General features: G+C 43.6%; 1 protein-coding gene across 3 annotated transcripts in view; it reads left to right on the top strand.

Annotated features, from left to right (window-relative positions):
* Nucleotides 1-22,154, top strand: part of Pla2g4c (phospholipase A2 group IVC) — a 50,964-nt gene that overhangs the window by 2,217 nt on the left and 26,593 nt on the right. For all 3 annotated transcript variants that reach the window (XM_045134222.1, XM_045134220.1, XM_045134221.1), the window contains exons 3-9: nucleotides 2,345-2,456; nucleotides 2,689-2,825; nucleotides 6,364-6,553; nucleotides 10,050-10,170; nucleotides 11,755-11,895; nucleotides 12,338-12,391; nucleotides 20,798-20,851. In XM_045134222.1, coding sequence (XP_044990157.1) covers nucleotides 2,345-2,456; nucleotides 2,689-2,825; nucleotides 6,364-6,553; nucleotides 10,050-10,170; nucleotides 11,755-11,895; nucleotides 12,338-12,391; nucleotides 20,798-20,851 — 809 coding nt within the window. The remainder of the gene's footprint in view (nucleotides 1-2,344; nucleotides 2,457-2,688; nucleotides 2,826-6,363; nucleotides 6,554-10,049; nucleotides 10,171-11,754; nucleotides 11,896-12,337; nucleotides 12,392-20,797; nucleotides 20,852-22,154) is intronic.

The raw sequence follows: 22,154 nt of genomic DNA, 5'->3' as shown, positions 1-22,154 counted from the left end.
ATAGTTTACATGTTTATTTATTAATTTATTTTTGGTTTTCCGAGGTAGGGTCTCACTCTAGTTCAGGCTGACCTGGAATTCACTATGTAGACTCAGGGTGGCTTTGATCTCTTGGTGATCCTCTTACCTCTGCCTCCTGAGTGCTGGTATTAAAGGCGTGTGCCACCATGCCCAGCTTATAAAGAGTAAAAAGAAACAGGTGCTATACATTTCTTTCCCTTAATTTTTTTATTGTAAAATACACGTAACAAAAATTTCTCCTCTTAATCATTTTATAATTTTTTTTAATTTTTTTTTTATTTGAGAGCGACAGACACAGAGAAAGACAGGTAGAGGGAGAGAGAGAGAATGGGCGCGCCAGGGCCTCCAGCCACTGCAAACGAACTCCAGACGCGTGCGCCCCCTTGTGCATCTGGCTAACGTGGGACCTGGGGAACCGAGCCTTGAACCAGGGTCCTTAGGCTTCACAGGCAAGCGCTTAACCACTAAGCCATCTCTCCAGCCCCCAACCTTCATTTCTTTTGATTGTCTACCTATCAGTGAAAGTACTTGGTAGTATGGTAATTTGGTTTAACTTTTTATGTTATTGACAACATCCATAATTATAGACAATAAACCATGGTAATTCTGTCCCCCCACTCTGCTTTGCAACTCCACTCTCCATCATATCCCCTCCCTCTCTCAATCAGTCTCTCTTTTATTTTGATGTCATCATCTTTTCCTCCTGATATGATGGTCCGGTGTAGGTAGTGTCAGGCACTGTGATGTCATGGCTATCCAGGCCATTTTGTATCTGGAAGAGCACATTGTAAGGAGCCCTACCTTTTGACTCTTACATTTTTTTTTTTTTTTTTGCCACCTCATTTGCTATGAACCTTGGGCCTTGGAAGGTGTGATAGGGATGTTTCAGTGCTGAGCACTTCTCTGTCACTTCTTCTCAGTACCATGGTGCCTTCTGAGTCATCCCAAGGTTGCCACAAACTGAAAAGAGAAGCTTCTCTAACCAAAAGTGAGAGTAGCATTAATATATGGATATGAACATTAAGAGGAGTGCTTACTGGGCAGTTTGGTGAGCATAGTATATACATTTAGCCAGATACCAGCAGACGTTATAGCCCTATGGCTCATGACTCTCCCTGCCATAGGTTTTCAGGATCAGAAATGTATTTCCTGCTATGGAGAAGTCCTCAAGTCCAATTAGAGAGCTGTTGGTTGTCCCATAACAGACATGCTACTATTACACCCATTGGCTCATTTGGCCTGGCTGGCTTATAGTGTCCACTGTTGTTTATCTCCACTGGTGATTTCTGTCCTATGGAACTGTATATGCAGTGTAGCTTATTCCAACTTTATGACAGCCAGTCTACACAGAGGAGGTTTTTAGCTCAGCTCCAGCAGAATTTTTCAGTGAGCTTGCAGCCCAAGTATGTGGAGTCTTCAGCGACAGGGTCTTCCCATCTATTCATAGCAGGAAATCAAGAGCCTTGACAATGGCCTGTATGTAATGTCTTAGGGGCATCAGGGACCTCCCTGGCCAACAAGTCACTGAAAGGTATCCCATCCCTGACACTGAAAATTTTCAAGTAACAATCTGTGGCTTCTGGGTGTGCCATTGTCCACCTTGTGGATCTGGCTTAGGTAGGTACTGGAAAATGAAACCTGTATCCTCAGACTTTGCAGGCAAGTGCTTGAACTGCTAAGTCATCTCTCCAGCCCTACCACCTCTTTCTTAAATTAGTATTTTGTTTATTTATTTGATAGAGAAAAAGAGAGAGAATGGGCACATCAGGGCCTCTAGCCACTGCAAATGAATTCCAGATGCATGCACCACCTGTGCATCTGGCTTGCATGGGTACTGGGAAAGCAAACCTTGGCCCTTAGGCTTTGCAGGCAAATGCTTTAATCGCTGAGCCATCTCTCCAGCTTCCCACCACCTCTTTTTAAGGTAAGTCTCTTATTTGGCCTAGAGCATACCAGTTAGACTAGACTATCTGGCCAATGAGCCCCAGAAAGCCTCCTGTCTCTGTTTCCCTAGAACTGGTATTACAGGGTCATATCACCACACCTGGTGGGTTCTGGGAATTACACTCAGGTCTCATACTTGCAAGGCAAGTACTTTAGCAACTGAGCTATCTCCCCAGCCCAACATATCTTTTAGTTTATGTTTTCAACATCTGGTGTTCATTTCACAGCCCTTCTCCAGTCTAACACATCACATTCGCTTCAAAAAGCAGCTGTTGCCTACCTCCTTGGACTGCACCACTATAGATAAATTGTTTTATTTATTCTTCCTTACTCACTTCAAATTTCCTGAAGCTTAATGTTTTTATCTTGTCCTGGGCAGCCCTGGAGTTTGCTTCATTCCTGGGCTTCAGAAAGAAGAACAGGAGGCTGTGGACAAACGTCGTCCTCGGGTGTTGGAAGTTCTGAAAAACCTGAAAATCCAGGCTAAAGAGGTGAGAGAGAAGAATCCTCTTGGAGATCTGGGATTGCTTCTCCTGTGCGTGGGGTCTTTGGCATGACTCAGCCAGGGTGAGCAGAGAATGGGGGATATGAAAGGGTGTGGGCTTACCCTCCCAGATCACTGACATGGGACAGATGTTTTCCCACCCACGGGAGAGCTTAGGCACCCACCTGTTCCCAACCCACTCCACTGACCGCGAACCTCTGGCTTGTCCCCAATGTCAGGCTCCAGTCATTGCTGTGCTGGGCTCTGGAGGTGGGCTGCGGGCTCACATTGCCTGTCTTGGGGTCCTGAGTGAGCTGAAAGAACTGGGCCTGTTGGATGCTGTCACATACCTTGCAGGGGTCTCTGGGTCCACTTGGTAAGTGCTGTGTTTTTGTGGGAGTGTAAAAGAGGTTTGTTAACGCCACAATGAAAGCGTTTTCCTCTAGATACCAAATGTATGCTATGTTTTTTTCTTTCTTTTTTTTTAAAATTATTTTTTATTGACAACTTCCATAATTGTAAACAACATCCCATGGTAATTTCCTCCCCCCACTTTCCCTTTTGAAACTCTACTCTCCATCATATCCCCTCCCCATCTCAAGCAGTCTCTTATTTTGATGTCATGATCTTTTCCTCCTGTTATGAAGGTCTTGTGTAGGTAGTGTCAGGCACTGTGAGGTCATGGATATCCAGGCCATTTTGTGTCTTGAAGGGTAGAACTCCTTTTCTTTTTTAACTGAAAGGTGACAGTTCATTTTATGCTGGGTGGTGTGGTATTTTTGTAGTACATGTGATCATAGTACTACTTTTCTAATTGCTGTAACAAAATAACTGACAAAAGCAACTGAAGGAAGGAAAGGCTCACTTTGGCTCATGGTTTGAGAGTATTGTCTGTGATGGTGGCAAAACAGGCGGCAGGAGTGTGAGATGGCTGGTCACATCCACGGTCTGGAAACAGAGCGAGAACTGGAGGTGCGCAGCTCACTTCCTCCTTTCTGTTCACCCCATGAGATGGTGCTACCCATGTTCAGGATGGCTCTTCCCTTCTCAGTTAAACCTCTCTGGAAACATTCTCACAGACATGCCCAGAGATTTGTCTCCCGTGGGATTCTACATCTTGTCCTGTGGACAGCCACGGACAACCACCGTACTCGTGCTACTTAGCATGCCCCTCATCTCAGATGTTTATCATTTCCTGTGATGAGAACATGCAAGGCCCTCCATTCCAGCTGTTTTGAATTACACAATAATTGCTGCTAACTGTGTTTTCCCTGAGTGCAAGAGAACACCAGAAATTGTTCCTCCCCATTAGTACCTTGTATCTGATAACCAGTCTTTCTCCAGCCTCCTGTCTCCCCCTCTCCCCCACCTTCTGGTCACCACTCTCCTGTCTTACCTAAGACGACTTCTCCAACTCCTCAACACCAGTGAGTCACTTCCATTCTGACAGTGCCTGTGGTGAGTGGACATCAGGTTTCACATGTGAAAGGGACATAGTCCTACTAGGCTGGTTCTACTTCAGATATCAGTTGCATGTTCCAGGCCCCCAGGATTACTGAGGGAGTGACTTTAAGTTGGGGGGCTCTCACAACCAGCTCTCAGGAACCAAATGCAATGACTTGGGAAGGGCCAAATGTAAACGTGCATGGAGCCAGGGATGGGAATGCTGTGGCTCTTTTGGAACTCTCAGCATCTTCCTTCATGTACATCCCAGCACAGAGGCTCTTTGAACCTGTTATTTAGTGAGTATTATGGATGTGTCATTACATGGACTTGATCACCTAAATTTATCACTGGCCAACTGGTGATTGATTTGATCTCCAGCTGTTCTTGCTCTGCCCCAGAAGTTCCGAGCTTTTGGCCATGTCTTTGCCCTTCTGGTCGCCGGCCGCCATTCTGAAGTTGCCTAGTGGTCCCTTGGGCAAGAGTCACTTCACTAGAACAGAAGGTGTTCCTCCAAGAAGCTGTGAGCCAATAACCTGGGTACAGCCACCAAATATCTTTCTTATACCACAGAAGGCCTGCAACTTTGCATAATAAGTACTTACAGTCATTAAAGGAGTCCTTTTGAGCACACCTTCCAATGTAAGGAGTTTCATTATGGCCTTTAAGTGCATGCATATAATATCCTTTGATCCATTTCCTCCTTTGTTACTTTTTTTTTTTATCACTCTCTTATACCCCTCCCACTTTTGCCTGTCTACTTCTGTAATTCTAGAATTGTACATGTCCAGGTGCACTTTTTATAGTTGAAGTGGATGGAGAACAGCCTTTTATGACCTCTCATTCTTTATGATTGAAAATTGAACCAAACCTGTTTAATACCTTCTCATTTAAAAAGGTCCTGGTGGCATGTCTCAAGCATTTGTCCTGTGAGCCTGTTTCCAAGCCCATAGCAGACATTCCTAATCTGCCTTGGCACCTTTTCAGTGCAGAGATAAGACCTTCCAGGCTTTGAGACTGGGCGTGGACAATAGGTTAATGGTCAATTGAGATAAAACCATAAGAACAGGCCTGGGAAGATTGCTCAGTGGTTAAAGATGCTTGCTTGCAAAGCTTGCTGGCCTGGGGTTCAATTCCTCAGTATACACATAAAGCCAGATGCACAAAGTGGCACAGACATCTGGAACATGTGTCTGGAGTTCATTTGCAGTGGTGAAAGGCCCTGGCACACCTGTTTCTCTCTCTCTCTCTCTCTTTCTCTCGCTTTCTCTCTCTCTCTCATTTCTACCCCTTTGCAAATACACAAATATAATTTTAAAAGCTTAAAAGCAGAAACATAGAAGTTTAGGGGCAAGGCAGTTTCTTTAGGGTGTCGCCTATTGTTGGTTACTTTTCTCTTTGCTGTGACAAAATGCCAACAAAGCGACGTAAGCAAGGAAGAGCTTATGTTGGTTTGCTGTGAGACCGGGCATGATCCATCATGCTGGGGAAGCCATGGCAGCAGGATCATGAAGCAGCTGGTCACAGTGAGTCTACAGTGAGGAAGAAGCAAGTGATGAATACTTGTGCTCAGCTCACTTTCTCCTTAAAAAAAAATGCATTTATTTCTTTGAGAGAGAGAGAGAAAGAGAGAGAATAGGGTGGCAGGGCCTGTAGCGTCTGTAAACGAACTCCAGGTGAATGTGCTACCTGTGCATCTGGCTTTATGTGGGTTCTGGAACTCTGGCTCCCAGGCTTCGCAGGCAAGTGCCTTCACTGCTGAGCCATCTCCCCAGCCCCACTTTCTCCTTTCCATCAAGTCAAGGGCCCTAGCCCATGAGATGGTGCTGCCCAGGTTCATGGTGAGTCTTCCCTTGTTGGGTAACCCTCAGCCTGAATGACAAGGTGTTTCTTTGTTGGAAAAGTCCTCCCTAAGCATGTTCTCAGTTGTTTCTCTCACATGATACAGAAAAGAAAGCATGGTATCTAGAAACAAGTCCAGGTCAGCCATAAGTGTGTGTGTGTGTGTGTGTGTGTGTGTGTGTGTGTGTGTATGTATGTATGTATATATATAGAGAGAGAGAATCCGTGTCAACTTGAGGAAGTCACTTAGCCTCTCCGAACCTTAGTGTCTCTCTCTGTAGATTGAGAATGAGCCTGCCATTCCTTTTTTTTTTTTTTTTTTTTGGCTGGTTGGTTATTAACAGATACATGTAAACACTCAATAGATAGTCATATGAAAAAACATGTCATTTGCTTTTCATGACACATCTCGTCCATCTTGTTGTGATTGTCCTACCTGTAAGATGGGCGAGTTATATACTTGAGTCCTCCCTTGAACCTTACCCTCCTGTACTTCTGCTCATTTTATGTCCGTCATCACTCCCCAGTTCCTCGCGCCTGCCAGAGGCACGTGGTCAGGGCTAGCGGCATCCTGCGTCCTTAGCTCACTCCTCCCCCATCCTCAGCCTGCTCTCTTCCTTCTGCCTCAGGGCGCTGTCTTCATTCTACACCCACAACGGGAATGTGGCCAGTGCAGAGGCTGAACTGAAACGTCGCTTTGAACAGAAGGAGTGGCACTTAAAAGACAGCCTGGAGAGAGCCATTGAGGCAGCAAAGATGGATAATTACTCCCTGACTGATTTTTGGGCTTATTTGGTTGTTTCCAAGCAAACCAGAGAAGTAAGTCACTCTCACTAGAGAACCGTATGGCTCTAAGGGTAGCGGCCCCCAACACTTTTTCTTTCAGGACTTTCAAATCTCTAAGCACTTAGATCTTGCCTCAAGATCAAATATGTCACTTTAGTTGTAAGTAGGAGAATCAGACTCAGATTTTTGTGTGTAAAAATAAAGTAATAAGCATTATGGAAACATATAAAAGCATCTAAATGCTAGAAGGATCCAAGGCAACTCTTTTCCTTGTCTCCATCTTTGCTCAGTTTCCTCCCTCCCTCTTTCCCCCCTTCCTTCCTTCCTTCCTTCCTTCCTTCCTTCCTTCCTTCCTTCCTTCCTTCCTTCCTTCCTTTCTCTCTTTCATCTTTCTAGAAAAGAGTGGGTGTGGTGATGCACGCCTTTAATGTCATCACTCAGGAGGCAGAGGTAGGAGGATCACTGTGAGTTCAAGGCCACCCTGAGACTACATAGTGAATTCCAGGTCAGCTTGGGCTAGAGTGAGACCCTACCTCAAAAAAAAAAAAGAGATTTTTCTTTAGCTAAGCATTTAAAAAAATAAAAATATATTATTTATTTGCAAGCAAAGAGAGAAAGAAGAGAGGCAGAGAAGAGAGACACCAGGGCTTCTAGCCACTGCAAATGAACTAACTCCAGATGCATGCACCGTTTTGTGCATCTGGCTCTACATGAGTACTGGGGAATCAAACCCAGGTCGTTAGGTGTTATAAGCAAGTTCGTTAATCACTGAGTCATCTCTCCAACCATAAAACACTTTTATTTTGCTGGGTGTAGTGGTGCATGCCTTTAATCCCAGCACTTGGGAGTCAGAGGTAGAAGGACTGCTGAGAGTTCAAGGCCACCCTGACACTACATAGTGAATTCCAGGTCAGCCTGGTCTAGAGTGAGACCCTACTTTGAAAAACCAAAAAAATTTTTTTAAATATTATTTATTCATCTATTTATTTGTAATGACAGGGAATGTCTTTTATTGATAACCTCCGTACATACACACTGATCACAATACCCTCATACCACTCTCCTTTGTCCACTCTCCCCTATCCCCCAACACTGAACCCTAGCTTCTTTCCACTTAGTCCCTGTACTTTATTTATTTGTTTACGATATGAAAGAAAGAGAGAGAAAAAAAAAAAAAAAAAGAGAATGGGTACAACCAGCACCTCTGGCCACTGTGAACAATCTTCAGAGGCAGGTGCCATCTTGTGCATCTGGCTTTATGTGGGGAATCGAACCTGGGCCTGTAAGCTTTGTAGGCAAGTGCCTTAGCTGCTTGGCCGTTTCCCTAGCTCCCCTTCTTCTATTTTGATGATATTTTTTGCCCTTGTGTTATGCATGTTTTGTGCAGGTAGTGACAGTCACTGTGAGGTCACAAATGCACCATACTTCCTTTCTTCAATTTACTTCTCTTTGCACTTTATTAATTGTTGGAGACGAGGAGATGAGCCCTGAACAGACCTTTGCCCTGAGATAACCTCTGTCCTGAGCAACTTCTGCCCTGAGCAACTTCTGACCTTTCCTCCACCCTGCCACACCTAACTGATTCCATCCCCCCACTCCGCCACACCTAACTAATTAACACCCTGCCTGGCAACTGCAGAGACGTGAGAACTGTACCGTGAATTTTTGGAATAACCGCAAACTGTCCTAGGCCAAAGGCCAAGAAGATTCTGTAACTTTCCACCACCTGCCTCCTCCAGCCCCCCCTCACCCGAAAGCCCTAACCCTAACCCTAACCCTTAAAAAGGCCGCTGTGGCTCAATAAAATTGGACTCTTGACAAGTGTACATTTGCTTGAGTCTCTTCCTCTCTCTTGCCCATCTTATTTCAGGTTAGGGTCCTCCTCGCCCCCATGAATAACTAGGTCCCGCGGGACGGGACAATTAATGCTTTTCTTCTCTTCCCTTCTCCCGCTCCCAGTCAGTTTGACTTGTTTTTAAGCTTTGTTGAGGTGTGGTTGATATGCACACAGTTGAACATATATGCATATTTATAACACATTTTATGAGTTGGGACCTATGAATATACTTGTGAACTAACACTGCAATCAGGTGGGACAGTAGCCAAGGCTTGAAGGCAAAAGGGAGGCACAAGTGAGAACCTGTTGCTGAAAGGAGGATAGAGTTTCAGATATAGAAGTTGAATAGGTTCATGATCTCTCTGGCCATTGTTTACTTTGACCTCATGAGAGTGGTTTCCTCTGTGGAGCTCTCTCAAGACCTTGTCCACTCTCACCCTATGAGAGTGTTTTCTTCTGCACTGATCTCTTGAGATCTACTTTCATCCTTTGAGGTTGCCCCACTTTCCTCTAATAAGCTCTGTCAGTTTTCTGCCCTAAAAAAAATTATGAACTGGTTTCAGGGACTTGCTGTGTAATCTAGTCTAGTCTAGTACAGTTCAATGCAGTGTTAGTGCAGTGCAGTATACAGAGGCAGCAGTAAAGTCATATACTATTTGCAGTGTGGTAAGAGGTAGAATATCCTTTTATTTATTTATTATTTTTTCCGAGGTAGGGTCTCACTCTAGCTCAGGCTGACCTGGAATTCACTATGGAGTCTCAGGGTGGCCTCGAACTCACGGTGATCCTCTCACCTCTGCCTCCCGAGTGCTGGGATTAAGGACGTGCGCCTCCACGCCCAGCTTCCTTTTATTTTTCTTTTAGCTTATGAGCACAGTACTTCGCCATAGAGCCCAGGCTGGCTTCCAATTTTTCAGTCCTCCTGCCTGAGCCTCTTGAGTGCTGTGATTCCAGGTGTGCACTCCCATGCCAGCACAATACAGCGTGTCCTCACACCATGTGTGTGTTTTGGGACATGTGAACACAACACTGTCATTTATCTTCTGTGGGTGGTTACTGCTCACACAGGTTTGTGCAGCATTGGGAAGGCTTGGAGGCCTCACCTGGGAAACTCACACCGGCTCTATGTCCATTATACTAGTGTTCCCAGGGGTTTTGAGGTAAGGACTTACCAACTAACTGTATATCTCCAGTTCCTAGACCCAAATTTTGTTTGAACTCCATGAGTACATATATATGTTCATATACATGTCTTGTGACAGCCTTGCTGATTTGTGCCTTGTGAAACTTTAAAAAAAAAAAAATGGCAGGAGATATTAGTGGTTAAAGCACTTGTCTGGGAAGCCTAAGGATCCAGGTTCCATTCCCCAGAACCCACATAAGCCAGATGCACAAGATGGTGCCTGCTTCTGGAGTTTGTTTGCAGTAGCTGGAGACCCTGGCAGGTTCATTCTTTCTCTCTCCCAAATAAATAAGTAAAAATGAAAGTTAAAAAAAAAAACACCCAAAACCAAGAACAGCTTTACAGTCAGAAATTCTGAGATTATGCACTAGCAGTTTCAGCTGGGTGACCTTCCTAAGTCCCTTGTTTTTGTTTTTGTTTGTTTGTTTTTATGAGGATCAGTTTCTGCCACTGTGATAGAGATAAAAAACAGTATTGCCCTACTAAATCTTTGTACTTCCTCTCCAAAGCTTCAGGACTCTTATTTGTCTAGCATGAAGAAGCATGTGGAAGAAGGGACACTGCCATACCCAATATTTGCAGCCATTGATGGTGACCTTCAGCCTGTCTGGAAGAAGACAAAAACCCAGAGTAAGCAAATTTGGGCGAGATGAGGAGGTGGTAAGGGAGTGATAGGCTGAGAAGGGTTGGAGCTGCACCTTAGTGGTAGAGTACTTGCCCAGCATGCACCGAGCTCTGGTTTCAATCCCCACAAAGTCACTAAGTGAAAAGGAAGGATGTCTCCCTGACTGTCCGGTTGGGAAGCACAGGAGCAAGGGGCTCGTCGGAGAGGGCTGCCGGGACAGGTGCTCAGCTCATGGGGGCAAAGGCAAATCCCAGACATTGAGGAGCCCAGGTGGAGGTACAGTGGGGTGATGTCTTTCACCTCTGTATGTCATCTTACTCCATGGTTCCAATAACTACCCCAAAATGCTGATGGCTTCTTGATGTCTCATTTGTATTTTTAAAATTTATTTTATTTATTAATTTATTTTAGAGAGAGAGAGAGGGAGGGAGGAAAGAGATAAAGAGGCAGACATAGACAGAACAGGCTTGCCAGGGCCTCTAGTCACTGCAAAGAAACTCCAGATGCATTGGACAATTTATGCATCTGGCTTATGTAGGTCCTGGGGAATTGAACCTGGGTTGTTGGGCTTCTCAGGCAAGTACCTTATCTGCTAAGCCATCTCTCCAGCTCTCGTTTGTATTTTGATTCCATGTCTTTCATGGGATCATGACCTTCTTACCCAATTTCCCAAGTATAAAATGCATTCATTTACTTGATAAATATACTCTGTTTTCTCAGTACACATCAGGAAATGCTCCAGGTGTTTGATCATATTCTCAGGTCTCACAGCTCAGAAGAACTCAGGGTTGGTCCTCCGTCTTTCTCCTCCAAGCACAGATCCTTACACTATCTTTCCAACACAATGAGTAGAGCTGCCCCTCCTTTTCATAACCCTTCCCAAGTCCAGACAGGAGGTTCTGACATCTGTCACTCCATCAATTACCAGGATTAATTTGGTTGATCTGGCTGGCTAAGCAATTGTCCCCTTCTTCTCTCACCAATCCATGTGTGTCCCTCCTGAAGCTAACACCCTTTGTTGAAACAGATGAGTGTCCCCAAAAGAAGATGATCAACACTCCACATTGCAATTACTGCCTTCTCCTCCTCCCCTGAGCATGTCCTGGACCAGGTGTCACTGTTTCTTTGGAGGACTCTTGAAATTCCTTCTCTGCTGGCTGCCCCGAACCATGACATCATCTCCTTCCACAGCTACCTAGTGGAATTTTCTAGAACAAACATCCTGCTTTTGTGATTTACCTCCTTAAAACAGCCCATCCACTCCCTAAAACCCTCAATAGGTCTAGTGCATTCACAGTGTGTGTAGGCTCTTCTGCAGGCCCACATTCCAGAGTCGCAGCTATGACAAGGTAGAGGAGAATAACTAGGATGAGTGCTCAAGTTTGGGAAAATACTGGAAATAGGATACTGTGAAAATACTGAACTGTGTAGTAAAGACTTGAAGGTCTGGGGCGGTGACCTCCACATCATTACTGACTTGCCTGGTGATACCTTAGCTGGCATTCCTCACTCACTAGATATTTTTCCTCTCAGTAACTGTTACGTCCCAAGCTCAGTATTGGTGACTCACACTTGCTTTTCCTCCCCAGAGACCTGGTTTGAGTTCACACCTCACCACGCTGGCTACCCTGCACTTGGGGCCTATGTCCCCATCACGGACTTTGGAAGCAAATTCGAAAAGGGAAGACTGGTCAAATATGAGCCTGAACGAGACCTGACTTTCCTGAGAGGTCAGGTCCTGGAGTCAGATGGGATTCAGTGGGAATAGGAAGTAGTGGTGGGGGCAGGAGGGTTTTCCCAAGGCTCTGTCTTTGTCTGGGAGCGGGGAGGTTCAGAGCAGGGCTTTCACATCTTTCAGAGATGTTGTGATTGACGCCTGATAACTTATCCAGTGGTCCAGCAGGGGCAGTTTCATAGAGGGGCCCAAGCCCCTAGGCTACAGCTTCTGATAAGCAGGTTCACAATGTGGATGCTGGAGATACAGGAGCTCTCACAAGTAAAACAGCTCAGTGCCCAGTATGTGGTAAGAATTCAAAGACTGAATGAAAGAAAGACAGGCTTTCCTTTCCAATACAAAGACACATAGTGTCTTACACAAGCCGGTTGGTACCTGAGAAACTATGCCTGATAACCATGCAAGAGAATCTTAGCTTTATTTGTCTCCTTTTACAGGGTTATGGGGAAGTGCTCTGGCCGATGCTGAAGAAATTAAGAAATATATTTTGAGTGAGTACTTGGGGAACAGAGAGGTCAAAGCCTGGGGATGGTCTTATGTAAGGAAATTCATCAAAAGATTTTATTAATGTTCTTGGTGTGTGTATGTGCCACCATGTGCATGTATAGGTCTAAGAACAACCTCAACTTCACAGTGTTTGTCCTCCCCTTCCACCTTGCTGGAGACCCAGTCTAGCTATTTTGATGTCATATGTATTTTTTGCTTTTCTTCATCATCCATGACAATCTGTCGATGGGCCTGATATTGCTGTGTGCCACTTTTCATCTGGCTTTACGTGGATGCAGGGATGTCAAAATCAGGCAACCAAGCTTGCAAACAAGAGTGTTCAACTGCTGCGCCATCTTCTCAGCTGCCCCCTCCCCGCACCCATCATGTGTTTGTTGTACATGCAGAAGAAGCCTGCATGCCATTGTCCTGTCCCGAGGTCCGGCATCAGTGGGGATGTAGAACTCAAAGGGGACATGTACGGCGTTGTGAGGAAATTATTTGGACATAATTCAGGTGAAGCATACTGGACTCAGAGAAGAACTCTGCTTCTTTATTTATACGTTATATTTTTTGCAAGCAAGACATAGCAACTTATTCATGTGGCTTCTATTCTCTAAGAAATCTTGTACAATATTCCTCTTTCCCCTTGGTTTCACCTGCTTCTGCTTAACTCATGAACGTCTTGCCCCATAGACATTCTGATAACATCTTAAACAAGAAAGTCAGGGATTGCAAGCTGGTTAATATCTTACCCAGGCTCATGGAAACTAGCCAAGAGTCCTGGCAGGCAGCTCTTGCACCTATAAAGTGATAGACATATTTGACCTCAGAAAGGGCAGCGTTAGTCACTCTCTACCTATTATCTTGTGGTCTGAATAACAGTACATTTCTCTATTTCTAATCCAGTACTGATTTAATTGTCTCACTATGATCTTTCTTTGTTGTTCCATTTTACAGTTTTTTCCTGTCATTGCGAGTCTCTCTCTCCTTAAAGATTATGACATTTAACTCACTTCCCATCTTTCCAGACCATTATTACTCGATTAACATATGCCCCTGTATATGGTAAAAGGTGATCTATCCAATCAGTGTTTTTCTTTAGACAACAAACCATGGTATTTCCCTCCCCTCCCCCACCTTCCCCTTCATAACTCTGCTGTCCGTTATATCCCCTCCCTCTCTCCATTAGTCTCTTTTAATTTGATGTCATCATCTTTTTTTTTTCTCATATTATGAGTGTCTTGTGTATGTATTGCTAGGCACTGTGAGGTCATGGATACTGAGGCCAATTTCTGTCTAGACAGTTGTATGGAAGGAGTGTGCCCTTCCTTTGGTTCTTACATTCTTTCTGCCACCTCTTCTGCAATGAACCCTGGGCCATGGAGGGTGTGAGATGTTCCAGTGCTGGACACTCCTCCATCCCTTCTTCTCAGCAATATGTTGCCTTTTGGGTCATCCCAGTGGTCATCACCATCTGAAAAAAGAAACTTCTCTAACCAAAAGTGAGAGTAGCATGAATATATGAATATGAACATTAAGTGTGGTGCTTTAAGGGCAAATTGGTGAGAATAATATAGGCATTTATCCAGACGAGAGCAGGCTTTATACCCCTACAGCTCATGATACCTCCTGCCATAAGCTTTTGATTAGGTTTTCAGTACCAGGCATTTATTCCCTCTCATAGAGCAGGTTTTCAGTCCTATTAAAGAGCAGATGGTTTCTCCCAGAGCACACATGCCATTATTACACTCGTTTAGTCATTTGGCCTGTCTGGCCAATCTTGAGGCTTCCAGTGTCCACTGTTTTCACTGCTGATGTCACCCATAAGGCTGAATGCAGTGAAGCTTTTTCCAGATTCCAGTTGGCTGGTCTACAGAGAGAATGTTTTCTGCTCAGCACCAGCTTGATTTCTCAGTGACTTTGCTGCTCAGGCACATGAAGTCTTCAGCAATAGGGTCTTACCATCTCTTTCTCACTGGAAACCAAGGGCCTTGGCAATAGCCTAAAATGTTTTGGAGGCAACAGGGACATCCCTGGCCAACAACTCACTGGAAGGTGTCCCATCCCTGCACAGTTTGCTGGTAGAGACGTTAGGGTCTTTTATGTATAGAATCATGTCTTCTGTAAATAATGATAATTGGATCTCTTCCTTTCCAATCTGTATTCCTTTTATGAGTGTCAAGAGCCTTATTGCTATAGCTAAGACTTCCAGTACTATATCAAATAAACATGGGGACAGTGGACACCCTTGTTTTGTTCCTGAATTTAGTGGAAAGCTTCAAGTTTTTCTCTATTTAGTATTATGTTGGCTGTAGGTTTGTCATAAGTAGCTTTTATTATGTTGAGATATGTTCCTTCTATTCCCAGTTTCTGTAATACTTTTACCAAGAAAAGATGTTGGATTTTGTCAAATGCCTTTTCTGAATCTATTGAGATAATCATGTGATTTTTGTCCTTCAGACCATTTATATGATGTATTACATTTATTGATTTGTGCATGTTGAACCATCCCTGCATCCCTAGGATAAAGCCAACTTGGTCAGGGTGAATAATATTTTTGATATATTCTTGTATTCTGTGTGCCAATATTTTGTTCATAATTGTTGCCTCTATGGTCATGAGGGAGATTGGTATGTAATTTTCTTTTTTTGTTCTGTCTTTGTCTGGTTTTGGTATGATTGTGATGCTGGCTTTGTAAAAGGAGTTTGATAGAATTCCTTCCTTTACTATTTTATGGAAAAGTTTAAGAAGCAGGGGTGTTCTTCTCTGAAGGTCTTGTAAAATTCATCAGTGAATCCATCTCAGCCTGGGAGACTTTTTATAACTGCTTGGATCTCCATTCTTGTTATCTTTCATAACATTCTTCAGAGCTAGGTTTTCAGCCTGATTTTTCTTCAGTATTTCTAATTCCTTACTCATGTCTTATAATGACCTCCTTATTTCATTAAGCTGGTTTCCTGTGTTCTCTTTCAGGAGTTTGTTTTCTTCTTTAATTCCTTTGTTTTCTTTGATTCCTTTCATTTCTTTTTTTGATTTCTTTGAGTATAGATACCATCATTGTTTTGAAATCTCTTTGAGACATTTTATCTAAAACAGTCTCATTGGTGATAATTTCTGATGGGTTTGTAACTTTTGGTGGGACTGTATTGTCTTGATTCTTTGAGTTTCTTGTATTATAATGTAGTGACTTTTGCATCTGAATTGATTTGATGCTTGGGTTTTCTACTTATTTGCAGTGTTCTTAGATGTGGCAGTACACCTTTATATACTTTCATGATATGAGTTTAAGGTGCCAGGTGTAGCTCTTGTACCCCAATCCAGCCACAGAAGTTATCCTAGGAGTTGAGTTTGCTTGCTATGCAAGTATTGTAGTGGACTGGGTGGAACAATTTACTGGCAAATTCTAAACTTCAACTGACCAATAAAACTAGCACAAAGTATGCAATTGTGGGGATTAAGGCAAACAGGTAGTCTTATAAAGCCAAAATCCAAGCCAGGTGTGGTGGTTTACACCTTAATCCCAGCACTCAGGAGGCAGAGTTAGGAGGATTGCCTTGAGTTTGAGGCCACCCTGAGACTCCATAGTGAATTCCAGGTCAACCTGGGCTAGAGTGATACCCTAATTTGAAAATAACAACAACAACAAAAAAGCCAAAATCCCTAAGGGTGTGTGTTGTTCTACACCCTTAATCTTGTCAGCTGGGAGGTAGAGATTTCTGTTCTGAATTGGGTTATAGGTCAGCCTGGATCTGTATCAGACCCTGTCCCCAATAATGACAGAAGCAAAAGACAAAGGTCCTATAAATATGAAAGCATCAAAGGCAATGATATTCAACCCCCAAATACGGGTTATTTGAAAATGGTAAAGCCAACCAAGATTATATAAACCATAACCTGCCCTGACAAGGAAAGAGAGATTAGCTCTTCCAATGCAAACCTATGTACCTGGGTTTTGTTGTTGTTGTTGTTTGTTTGTTTGTTTGTTTGTTTTGCCAGCCTTGTTACCTTTTGGGTCGGCTTCCAGTCTCACCAATGCTGAGTGCCCACCTCGATCCCTCCATGTTGTGCTGTGGAGCGGGAGCTCTGGTCAGCTGTGCTGACCACACTGACACTGGGGGCTGAATGCTGGAGGTTGGAGGTTCTTATGGTTGGGGATGGAGAGCTCAGACTTCTAGAGTTCCTCACTCAGGTCCACCTGTATCCCTTTCAGTAGCTCCTTAGTTGATCTTCAGATTTCTTAACTTTGCAAGAAGGCTGATGAAGTTGAAAAATCCTCTTGTTTCGTCTCTGCTGCTGCTGCTTGGCACACCTGGTGGGGTGGTGCCGGGTGGTGCGCAGGTGGCGTGGATTGGTAGGCCACAAGCACTTCAGTGGGATCCTGGCTGTTTTCCTCCTTTATGGTGTATCTTGGTCTCTCTGGCTTCTCCGCTGTGTCCAAAAGTAGCCTATACTCTTCACTTTTCAGAAGAAGAGTGTATTTTGCTGGGGTTTTGCTTAAATTCCTTCCTAGGCTGGTTTGGCATGGCTCCTATGCTGCCATCTTACCCAGAAGTCCAACCAGTGTTTATCATTGATGTGTTTCCTTTAGGAGCCAACCAAAGTCTATTGTTAATTCTGTAAGTTTCATATTTTGTTTTACTTCCTTGTGTGGGCCCATCCCAATTATTTGAAAGATGTTTTCTTTTGTTTCCTAGCATTTCAAGCTCCTTTTCTAATAAGTCATCTGTAAGTTCAGGAAATGTGTCCATTAATTCCTGTAATCATAAGTAACGTTTCTTGGGAACAATTGGTAAGGTATGTAGCATTGCAAAGAACATGTCTCATTAGGTTGAAATATACATTTGCGGTGTTGAGAAACTTTGTTCATTCAAACTAGTCGTAGTTTCAGGATCCATAATCTATTTAAACATTACAGCCTCAGAAATTTCTGTAGAAACATTACTTATGACTATAGGAATTAATGGGCACATTTCCTGAACCCACAGATGACTTACTAGAAAAGGAGCCCGAGGGCTTGAGAGATGGCTTAGTGGTTAAGGAGTTTGCCTGCAAACCCAAAGGGTCCTGGTCCAATTCTCCAGGACCCACATAACTCAGAGATGCACAAGGGGGCACATGCATCTGGAGTTCGTATGAGGTGGCTAGAGGCCCTGGCACACCCATTCTCTCTCTCCTTCTTTCTCTCTCTTAAACAAACAAACAAACAAACAAATAAATAAATAAAATATATTTTTAAAAAAGAAAAGGAGCCTGAAATGCTAGGGAGCAAAAGTAAACATCTTTCAAATAATTGGGTTGGGCCCACACAAGGAAGTAAAACAAAATATGTGACTTTCAGAACTAACAATATAGTTTGGTGGACTTCTAAAGCAAAGACATCAATACAAAACACTGGTTGGATAGAACAACCTTTACCATATACAGGGGCAAACATTAATGGAGTAATGGTGGTCTGGAAAGATGGGAAGTGAGTTAAATGTCAAAATCTTCCTTTTATGGAGAGACTTGCAAGGACAGGAACAAACTGTAAAATGGAGCAACAAAGGTCATAGACAATTAAATCAGTACTGGATTAGAAATAGAGAACATGCTGTTATTCAGACCAGAAGATAATATGTAGAGAGTAACTAACACTGCTCTTTCTGAGGTCAAATATGTCTATCACCTTATAGGCTCAAGAACCTGCCAGGGTTCTTGGCCTATGAGCCTGGGTAAGATACTAACCAGCTTGCAATCCTTGACTTTCTTGTTTAAGATGTTATCAGAATGTCCATGGGGCAAGGGGTTCATGAGTTAAGCAGAAGCAAGGGAAGCAAGAGGAATATTGTACAAGATTTCTTAGAGAATAGAAGCCACATGAATAAGTTGCTATGTCTTGCTTGAAAAAAAAATATAACATATAAATAAAGAAGCAGAGTTTTGCTCTGAGTGCAGTGTGCTTCACCTGAATGACTGGTCCAGATAATTTCCTCACAATGATGACTCCACACATCCCCTTTGAGTTCTACATCCAACTGTGTTTCCTAATGTTATTTCCTTTTTTCAAGCCATTATCAAAGGCAGCCAGGATTTCCATGGAGTGTAGGGCACCTTATGAACAGTGTTGCTTAGATACACATAAACTTTGTGACCTCTGGAACGTGAATTCACTTCTCCATGCCTGTTTCTATTTCTGTGACACTGGTATGATAATAATGGCAGTTACAAGAATTCAGTGAGTTAGTTCCTGACAGGCACCTACCCCAGAGTCTGGTAGAGGAAAGCACTAGGAAACATTAGCAAACATTATCCTTGGCCAATAACCATGAGATGTGGATATGGTTATTGCCTGGGTTTTTCTGGTATCTACTGAGTCAAGGAAAGTTGAGGGACTTGCTTGTTGTCACTGGCCCATCACAAAGATACAAGGATCCACAATGGACCATGTGGTGGTTTAGAGACAAAGTTTATGCCTGGATCCACATCCCAGCATTGATCATCAAACTCTCTGTGATTTGATTCAACATTGCCCATAAATGAGACAGCAGTAATCCAGTCCAGTATTAGATATGATTTCTTCTCCTTCTTCTCCTCCTTCTCCTTCTTTTTCTGCTTCTGCTTCTTTCTTCTTTTCCCAGATAAGGGTTCACTCTCCAGGCTGACCTGGAATTCATTCTGAAGTCCCAGGCTGGCCTCAAACTCATGGCGATCCTCCTACCTCTGCCTCCTCAGTGCTGGGATTAAAGGCATATGCCACCATGCCCAGCTCTAAATGTTTTTCTTAAAGAGTCATATTCATCAAATGTTAAAGACAAGTTTAAAAAGTAGACTCTTATCTCTTTTCAAGTGCTGTGGGCACATTGGGAACACAAACATGTGTACTACCTTCTCCTCCTTTTATTTATTTACCTCTATACATATACACAATGTGCCCTGGCCATAATCTCTTCCCAGTACCCTCCCTTGTTCCCTCCCCTAACTCCTTCTGTTCTCTCCAATAGTCCCTCTTCTATTTTGATGTCATGTACATGTTTTTGCTAAATGTGGAAGATGTGTCTGTGTTTAATTTCTCTCCTGTGCTTAACTAAGATTGCCTTGTGGATAAGGAAGTCTAGATTTGTCATGTTCACCAGTTTCTGTGATGTAAATTCTCCCATTATGGCCAGTTTCAAGTTACCATCACAAGTTCTCTGAAAGCACAGTTGGATAAGAAGTGTAAAATAAGCTCTTGAAAGCTGGTATTGTCTGGCTCTAGTCCCCTTGCAGCCATTTCTAATAAAGGGATATATCTGGAAAAAAATAAGTAACGTAGCAGTTGCCTTCTCATTGCTGGGACAAAACACCCAACCCAAAGCAGCTTATAGGAAGCAAGGGTTTATTTCAGGCTTTTGGTTTTGAGGGGAAGTTTCATCATGGTGGCGGAAGCTTGGGAGAACAGGCAGCTAGGCAGCTACCTCACATTTTCATACATCAGCAGCAAGGGAAGAGCAATGTGAGTACCAGGCACTGGCAAGTAGGCTGGACCATTAAAACTCAAGATTTACCCTCAACAACATAGCCACACCACCTCCCAAGGGCTCCACCCACTGGGAATTAAATATGAGGCTTAATCACAGACACATGAGGTTATGGGAGACATTTTATAGTCAAACCACCACAAGTAAGATGGATTTTAATGAGAAAAAGAAAGAGTGTTAATATGATGGTGAGGAACAGAAGAGAGGTAATTGTGGGGGGATAAGCCTGCATGTATGAAAATGTTAAAATGTAACAAGTAACTAAAAATAAAATATGAATTAAAAAAATTGGTGCTAGCTGGGCATGGTGGCACATGCCTTTAATCCCAGCACTTGGGAGGCAGAGGTAGGAGGATTGCCATGAATTCAAGGCCACCCTGAGACTACATAGTGAATTCCAGGTCAGCCTGAGCTAGAGTGAGACCCTACCTCAAAAAACAAACAAACAAAAAAAATTGGTACTAGGGAGATGGCTTAGCAGGTTAAGGCTCTTGCCTAAGGACCCAGGTTCAATCCCCCAGTACCCACATAAGCCAGATGCATGAAGTAAAGCCTGCATCTGGAGTTTGTTTACCATGGCTAGAGGCCCTGTCACGCCCATTCTCTGTCTCTCTCCACCTCTATCTATCTCTCTCAAATAAATAAATATTTTTAAAGTCTTAATAAAAAGTTAAAAATATGTTATTAAAAATACCCATCACCAGAGCACAGCATGTGGTGAACACTGGTAACCTTGGTCCTTGAGATGTGTAGTCAGGAGAATCAGAAATTCAAAATTATCCTCAGCCACATAGTAAGCTCAAGGCCAGTCTGGCCTACATGAGACCCTGTCTCACACAAACAAACAAGCAAACACCACACCAGTGACTTTGTTGTACAGATAAATATTCTCTCATTTGTACACTCTTGTAGACTATATTTATCGCCTGAGAGCAGAACCGAAAATGGGACTTCATCCTGTAGAAGGTAAGTACCCTGCTTTGTGGTGAATCACAGGAGGACACAGATTGAGCAGTTGCATAAGCCAGCCACTGTCCTCAGAATGTCACAGGCAATGAGTGGGTGGTTCATTGGGTGCTTCTTGTCACCGTGTGAACGGCTGTTGGTCCGTCAGTTGCACAATGGGGTGTGCTGCCAAGAGTTCATGGATTGGAAACTGAGTATCCAGTGCAACAGAATTGCAAGGTGGACTGAAGGAGAGGTCAAGATTTGGCCTCAAAGGCTCTGCTCTGACAAGTGGCTGACTGGTTGGGATTGGGTTAAGTAGCTAGAGAGTGAGTGTTCTAAAAGCAAGGCTGGCCCATGTCAGTGCAAATGCTGTGGGATCTTGTATGGTTTTGATGAATGGAAAGAGGTCTTGAGAAGCTGTAGCAGGATGCAAATGCTAAGAATCAGGAGCATGGGGCCTGTGTGTGTGTGTGTGTGTGTGTGTGTGTGTGTGTGTGTGTGTGTGTATGTGTGTGCAGGCACACATTTGGAAGTCAGAGGACAACTTTTGGTCCTCATCATTCCACTTTGATGGCTTTGAGGTTCTGGGAAATTCTGTCTCCACCTCTCATTTCACTGTCAGTGTGGTGGGATTACAGAAGCCCATCACAGCTTCCAGCTTTTTAAAAAATATTTTTTAAATTTTTATTTATTTATTTGAGAGAAAGAGAGAAAAGAGAGAGAGAGAGAAAAAAAGAAAACCAATTGGCACACCAGAACCTCCAGCTGCTGCAAACAAACTTCAGACCCATGCACTAGCTTGTGCATCTGCTTTACATGGGTCCTGGGGAAGAACCTGGGTCCTTTGGCTTTGTAGGCAAGCACCTTAACTGCTAAGCCATCTCTCCAGCCCAGGCTTCTAGCCTTTTTTTTTTTTTTTCCAAGGTACGGTTTCACGCTAGCCCAGACTGACCTGGAAGTTACTCTGTAGTCTCAGGATGGCCTTAAACTCATGGTGATCCGCCTACCTCTGTCTCCCAAGTGCTGGGATTAAAGGCGTGCGTCACCACTCCTGGTGCTTTAGGTTTTCAAGTGGGGTCTGATAAGGATCAAACTGTGGTACTCAGGCTTGAGTAGTGAGTACTTTATCCACAGAGCCACCTCCCCAGCCTGCTTTGTTCACGTTATTCTTTTTAATATTTCTGTATTTATTTGAGGGAGTAGGGTAGAGAAAGGGCAGATAGAAAGAGAGAGAATGGGCTTGCCAGGGCCCCTAGGCACTGCAAACGAACTCCAGATGCTCCAGATGCACGTGCCACTTTGTGCATCTGGCTTACATTGG

Source organism: Jaculus jaculus, chromosome 14, assembly GCF_020740685.1.
Source record: "Jaculus jaculus isolate mJacJac1 chromosome 14, mJacJac1.mat.Y.cur, whole genome shotgun sequence".
Lineage (NCBI taxonomy): Eukaryota > Metazoa > Chordata > Mammalia > Rodentia > Dipodidae > Jaculus > Jaculus jaculus.
This window is presented reverse-complemented; position numbering and strand designations above follow the sequence as displayed.